Raw genomic sequence first — 7,885 nt, 5'->3', positions numbered from 1 at the left:
TATTAACTTATTCCATATTTATACTTACTTCAGAATTGAACCAGTGCACAAAGTTGTTGAATCATGGACACTCATAAAATCACAAATAAAGACTATTATAAGTTAAATTGGCTGACAGGATGTCTACTTACAACTGAGGGGTGACAGAATAGACTACTGGTGATATCTCAGACAGTGATTGTGATGAAACAAGTCCTACATAATTTCATGGGAAAGTTACCTTTAGAAGTGGCAGAGTCGCCGGTCAATTTTTGTTTCACTGAATACAAATATTGTGATTTAATAGGTTTGTGCACTGTTTTTCATCAATCCATGTTAAATGCTACTTCTGTAGGACATTGTGCACAGTCAAGTGTTGGGTTTTGCCTATATTTTATTTTATATACATATCTGGCACTTGTCCATCCTGACATTCAGGTTTAGGTTTTTTTTGTGGCCCCCCCTAACAAATAGTGAAATTTTTGTTTAGCCCCCCCCCCTAATTTTTCTTGAGAAAAATTGGTGGGCCCCCCCTGAAAATCCTCCGCCCCCCCCCCCCCTGGAAGTTAAAACTGTTAAAACTCCCTTAATGCTATACGAGACCATATACCCTCTGTCAACGTTAGTAGACGGTCTATGGCTAGACATTGTCGTCGTTCGCATACATATTATCCTGGCTAGTAAATATTACATGTCACGTATCATGATAGAGCGCCACCTACGTCTGTATATTGCATTTGTTAAAAGGATCACATCAAACAAACTGAGTTGAAATCAAATGGTTGGTTTTATTCGGTTATACACTGATTATATATCACTTTTAACATTGTACAATTTTTTTTCAGAATCGGTCACTGTATCCCTAATTCAATACCATCTCGACAGGGAAATGGTCGCTGACATCGTATGCCTATATGGAGAAAGAAGACAAAATATAAAACTCACTTTGTAGATGTCATTAAGATACACAAAGGTTTCAAATATATCAGGTGGGATAATACAGGTGACCTAATTATAAGAAGGCCGTGTCATTGCGAATCGAATCGAAAGATGAGTAGTAACAAGCTTTAATTCCTTGGGTCAAGAGTGCTTTCTGGCTGCATGACGACAAATATTAAGAAATAATGCATATTTATACCCTAGCATGCAACATTTATGTAAACCGTGAAAGGTACTAGGGGCGACGAATTTGAACATTTTGATTGATGTATAAACACCTCGGAACCAATGACATAAACACACATTATCGTGACGTAAAAGAACCAGATATAAATCCCATACATTTTTGTTCAAATGAGTTCAATTTGGTTTGCGTTGATACAAATAGATATTATCCCCAAACATTCCCTAATATTTGTCTTCCATTCAGCCAATTTCAAGGAAAATACGAGAAGCATATGACCCTGGAGAAGACTATTGGGCAGTTATATAATTTAGCCCCCTCAGGCATAATCAGTATGAGGAAAAGTAGAGGAAAATAATCAATAGCGATTTTGATATTTTGAGCACCACAGAGCCAGTTTATAAAATCCGTATCTTCATCAAGTTTCTATTCAAAGACAATGGATTGACTTACAATCGTCGTCAAAGTCTATATGGCGGGAAACCTAGCCAGTCATTATACAATGCACGAGCCAGATTCAACAAAAAAATATGGAATATATACTCTGGTCGTTCTACGTCAGGGCAAGGCGCGTGTATGTCATCACAACGTGTGTCTACGTTCTGCTGTGTTCGAAATATGAGTTGAAACGCTTAAAATTGCGATTACTTTCTTCCGATTTTTTTGTATATTTTACTGGCGATGGTGTTATATAATTATATTATTCCCCAATATTTTTCTTCGTTCAGCCGAGGAAAATACCCGTGATCGTAGGACACTCATATTTTCCTCGGCTGAACGAAGAAAAATATTCACATTTATTTATTCATGGTGATATTCCAATCTGAGGAACAACACCGTGACAGGGCGCCCTCAGGCATCGTCGCGGCAAATCTAATTGCACAAGATCAATGACGTCTGAGCGACACAACGTACCATACAGTCTAAGCTCTGACCATTATAGAGAATCAATAGTGAGTGGTCTGAGGTCTAAAAAGTCAGTCTGATTAAAATCTAATGTAGTGAACTTGACTCGATTTCTTTCATTACCTCTATATTGTCGGTTTTTTTTAATTCTCCGAACGCCTTGTACCTACGGATGTAGTTCCCTACATCAGATTTTCATCAGATTGAGTCTAAATTTACATATTTGTGTCTATTTCACTATCACGTGACCGTTATTTCATTAACGTACAACATGTATGTGTTTTTCCTATTATCAGTGACGAGGATGGAATCGAGGACAAAAGGGTTGCTAAGGAACCCAAATATATAGAATAGATTGTGTCTTCAAACAGTTTTCATATGAAATAAGGCAAGTTGTACAACGTGTATAAGAGCAATAACTGAGATCATGACTAGTATATTGTCTGACGTGAATTTCTATTAATACAGTATAGCAGTACAAGTTGATTTAGGTTTGAGAACTTCTGGGTCACACTTTTTGAAAACAACAACAACAACAACAACAACAATAATAACAACAACAACAACATTGCATCATTATGACATTAACATAAAGCATACTGTATATATTAGTGATTATAGTAGTAACATGACAATATAGAATCACATCCTCTCACTAATTACCACTTTTCTGTTCTTTTCTACCATTGCAGGTTGTCTACTAGTAGACTAGATTTCATTGCCAGTAAATTCTAATCAAGAGAAATACTTCTACGATTTTTTGTTATTTTGAATGCAACAATATTGCAGATGGATTTTACTTATATGATTTTAGACTATAATATATATATGAAGAATTTTGATACAATAAACTATTTTTGTATCAATTCAAAAATTTGGTTGTGATCTCATTTATTTCAGTTACTCAAAACTTTCCCTTTTAAAGCAAAATGTTCAAGAAGGCGCCTTCCCTTTAGACTGTCAAGTTGAGATCAACATACGTAGAATGTGCTGATTAGTTTATATAATTGTTTCACCGAAAATTCACTTTTATCATAATTATTTCATCATTTAGTTCATGGCAAAACGATAAAAAATATTTCTGAATCATTCAAAAGTTGACTACATTTAAACTGTTTATTCATACATTTCTAATGGCCCTACCGAACCTATATATTTTGAATCCAACCAAAATATTTTCAGCACTTGGTGACGCCCTCATAGCCAGACCAGAAAAAAATCGTTGTTGGGAAGTACATCACAAGTACGTATCCGGGACGAAAACTACTGTTGTTTGCTACTTGTGAAATTTTGGACTTATGATAAATGAAATGATTCTAAGTATCTTTCTTGTCATTTCTAAGACATCCATACTCAGTCTGTTAGTAAACGTGTGAATACGAACTGAAAGCCTCTCCAATATGTACACACACACACATACACATACACATGTACATATACATGCACACATATATTACATACATGCATACATACGTACGTACATACATACATACATACATACATACATACATACATACATACATACATACATACATACATACATACATACATACATACACACATACACACAGATACATATGCACATCCACAGACAGACAGACAGACAGACAGACAGACAGACAGACAGCCACAACTAAAACCAACGAATTAAAATTATATAGTCATTATTTTTATTCGACCATTTTAAATGAATAACAATGTGTGATATGAAACTACAGATTTCTTTTCAAAACGAAATGGATCAAATGTGAGATGGCCAATGCTTGTAAGAGCGCCCTCAATGTAAAACATGTACATAAGTCATATCATGTTCAAGAGATGGTGATTAGATTATTTGGCGCTTCTTTATTTTGACATTTACATATTAAAAAACTGTCAATAGACAGTCCTCCTAGTTTCGACCAGATTTTGAATTTTATATCTTTATCTTCCAATGTATGAACTCTGTTTTTATATTAATTTAACACCGGATGTGTAAACAAAATTAAGACAAGCACAGTTGACGTGAAACACAGTTAATATAGTAAATTGAGCATTCTTCCTGATCTCTAATTTGACGCCATTCATGCATCGCCGTAAAACAATTTCATGACCTTTTTACGGCACTGTACTAGTATGAAATTGTCCTGAGATGTTGGCGAGCTAAGCTAACTAAATGTGGTCGCGAAAGCGGAGATACATTACGTCACAGTCACTTATGAGCTAATATTCTATTCCAGGATGCTAATAATTCTAAATAGTCTAGGAATACTGTCAATTAGCAATCACCGGTAACGGTATTTTTGAATAATTATCGTATATACCAAATAACGTCATTATTTTGTATTGTGGTCATCCCAGACTAGAATGACCATCCTGGAATATAATATTAGCTCACAAGTGACTGTGCATTGCATGTATAGACTCTTGAAATAAAACGATTCCATGGCTGGTTCCGTGGATACTACGCATTTAAAAGTTAGTGAAGGAAGTAATAATATTATTATTAATGGTTACGACATGAGAAAACAGAAAAAAACATACAATTCCTATAACTACGTGTATGTCAACCTAAAGAGTGAACGATTCGCAGTTGTACAGAAGTGAAAATAGCGCCCGCAACGACATGTTTTTTCGGCTCCTCATAATGATTCTAATCCATAGCTATATCTTAATAGACTTTACAGCACCGTGCCGATGTCCAATCTATCATTTTACCACCGTTGCATCCTGCGTGACAGTAGCATTGAGATCGACCGTGATGTGTTTGGATGGTGTAGGAGCCACACGCCATGCCACAACTACACCCAGTCACTATGTAACCTGTAAAGAAAGTAAATTTTAATTAATACATCCTCTTTTCTCGTATGCACACACACAGACGCACACACACAGACACACACACGCATATACATACATACATACATACATACATACATACATACATACATACATACATACATGTTATACATACATACATACATACATACATACATACATACATACATACATACATACATACATACATATATATAAATATATATATATATATATATATATATATATATATATATATATATATATATATATATATATATATATATATATATATATATATATATATATAACAAAATCTTTAAGTTCTTATTTTTTTCAGTTGTGCTAACCCAGGTATTTCAAGATGAGAGAAAGTACACAATCCCTTACCTACAGGACACGTTGCATAATTGCGGGCAAGTTCACCATCGATCCCTTTATTAATACATTGCAAACTTGCACCTGAAAGACAGGAAAAGATATAAGTATGATGTATAAGTAATAATAAGGATTGTATTATGTTACAGAATACTCTCGTGTATAATATAGTCAAAACCGAATCATTTTTTCTCTGCTTCTGACTCTCTCGCTGTCTACCATTTCTGTAAAAAAAATAATTGTCCGTATCTTTCCATTTTTGTGTACTTCTGTTGATCTACCTGCACTCCCTCCCAGTGACTACCCGAATCGTCATTTCAAGAAGCAAACAAACAAACAAACAAACAAACAAACAAACATAAATACACAAACAAACAACAAACAAACAACCAACCAACCAACCAACCAAACCAAACAAACTAACAAACAAACAAACAAACAAACACACAATATACAAATGTAGAATGTAGAATTCAATGTAGAATATAGTTTGCAATACATATGTGTGCATTGACCGGTGGGGGAGGGGGGAGGAACATCATGACATGTACTTGTTCAATACACATGCAGGTGTACAAGTATTACTGTGTAAGAGCGGGACTGTAAAGACAAATATATATGATCATTGCTGTATCAAACTGTAAACCACATACCGTGTATTGAAGGTGTCAGAGATAAGAAAACAACACCAACCAAAGTTAACAGGATCAAGTTAGTAGTCTTCATATTATACTCGGAAGCTAGAAAGGAAACATTAAAAAACAACTAAATTGCTTACTTTCAAAATATCTAAATAAAAAGTACAGTAACTACCATAAATCGTAGATTGAGTGACAGGTTTACAAATCGAATCGTCGCACCATTTTAGACAAAATGTCCTGACCAGAAACAACCTTTTTTTGTTTTTGGCCTTAGGTGTAGTGTTCCATCGGTTTGAACGATTAACGGTATAATGATTTGTGACTGTTTTTATTAGGGGTACACTCTCTAACTTTGTGGACTGTGGTGGTTAGTTTGTTAAATGGGACACTCTGTGTAACGTAACTCTATAACCTTAGACGGTTATTTAAGATTGTAGTTACTGATGGTTACTTGCGAATTCGTATGTGATATAAAAATAACATTTTCTTGGTCTCATTTTTGAGTACCGACTCGGATGAATATTCGAAAAACTTACTTGCCTCGTTCTCACCCCTAGTTCACGAAATATCGCATCAGTGGAGATGACAGACAAAATAGGAGACGAAACTGTGAAGGTAAAATGAGTAACTCTAGATCTACAGACAAAATAAAAAAAGTTCAATATACTCACCTTGAAAATGCTAAGAAAGCAATTTGCACCAAAGTCGTTGTGTAAAATGTAGTACTGTAATTGTAGGACAATGATCCGTCTCACGAAATCGTCTACACGGCTGTTCACTCTGCCTGAAAGAATTGCACTACAGTGTTGAAGACAGTCAATCGTATGACTTGCTTTATCCTCCCACTCTGCAGTTTTATAAAGTAGACGTGATCAAATTCCTAGAAATATTTTATTTGTTAAAACTATTAGGTGAATTGTAAACATCCGGTTTTCTACTAAAAAGCATCACGCTCACGAAGTGCACCCTCTATCGACGTAACTGCATACTAGGCATTCTCCCTATGGGGTAAACCATTTGTTTTCTGAGAGGAGGGCTGGAGGATAGGACCCAAAAACAATTTTCTTCAGCCACCGTGCACCGACAGCAATTCCCTTTTTCCAAAACTATATGGCTATAGCAATCAAAATCTAAATGGCTATAGCAATCAAAATCTGTCCTTAGGTGTGTAAGTAGCATGACTTCGGAACAGGCTGAGAGACGAGTGTAGTCTGGTGGTCAGTCAGAGGTCAAGTGAAAAGACAGCTCTCGATAGTCAGAAATAATCTAGGGGTGTTGACATCCTACCAATACCAGTAACTGTGAACTTCCTGTTTCTCAAGAATTGTTTATACTTATGGAGTACAGGAACTTGCATAAGAGGAATCAGAAGACATGTGGAGGGGGTATTATGCTTGTCAAATGCTCTGCTATGGCGTAGGACAAGAGGTGTGACTTAAAATTTAATCAATACAGTTTTGTGCATTAACATGGCATTAGGGAACAAGCAGATTTACGTGGGGGGTAAGAAGGATAAAATGGTGGGAGAGCTATGGAAAAAATTGGGGCGCGAAGAGGGGTTGGGGGTATGAAAATTGTAATGATCTGAAAGGGATGGAGGCACGAAATATTTCGTCATGATTTGACAAAATTAAACCTTATGAGCGTTCGAGTACATTACTTATGAGTACATTTGCAAAATGTCTAGTAACGCCTCGCCACAATAAGCTCAAGCCTATATTCAGTGATTCTCTATGATCAGTGATTATCTTGTCCGATTATTTTAGTGACATAAAACATAAACATAATACGAGACTTTGTCATCGTCAAAATCTTTACCCGTACCATATGCGAGAACGAATTTTGGTCAGTTTGCTATTTCATTCGTAGGTACAAAAATTTGGAATGATACTATTCAAATCAAATCGAAATATTCTCTACATCTTTTTGGGAAATCTTTTGAACAGTATTTAGTAGGGCAGTACAGGTTATTAAAAATGTAGAGAGGTATGGACTTTTCGTTTGTTGTTTAGACTTTTCATAGTAAAAAAAGAAGACTTTTGCGTGTAATGTTTTTTTTTCA

The 7,885-nt window shown here is 35.3% G+C and overlaps 1 protein-coding gene across 1 annotated transcript; it reads right to left on the bottom strand.

Moving 5' to 3' along the window:
- Window positions 1–3,674: 3,674 nt before the first annotated feature.
- LOC144447444 (resistin-like) lies at window positions 3,675–6,650 on the bottom strand. The gene is made up of 4 exons (XM_078137476.1): window positions 6,495–6,650; window positions 5,836–5,922; window positions 5,195–5,266; window positions 3,675–4,810 (listed from the first exon to the last, which is right to left on the bottom strand). The coding sequence occupies exons 2-4, from the start codon at window positions 5,906–5,908 to the stop codon at window positions 4,659–4,661; spliced, it is 297 nt and encodes a 98-aa protein (XP_077993602.1). The 5' UTR covers window positions 5,909–5,922; window positions 6,495–6,650; the 3' UTR covers window positions 3,675–4,658.
- Window positions 6,651–7,885: the final 1,235 nt, after the last annotated feature.

Source organism: Glandiceps talaboti, chromosome 16 (genome assembly GCF_964340395.1).
Source record: "Glandiceps talaboti chromosome 16, keGlaTala1.1, whole genome shotgun sequence".
NCBI lineage: Eukaryota > Metazoa > Hemichordata > Enteropneusta > Spengelidae > Glandiceps > Glandiceps talaboti.
This window is presented reverse-complemented; position numbering and strand designations above follow the sequence as displayed.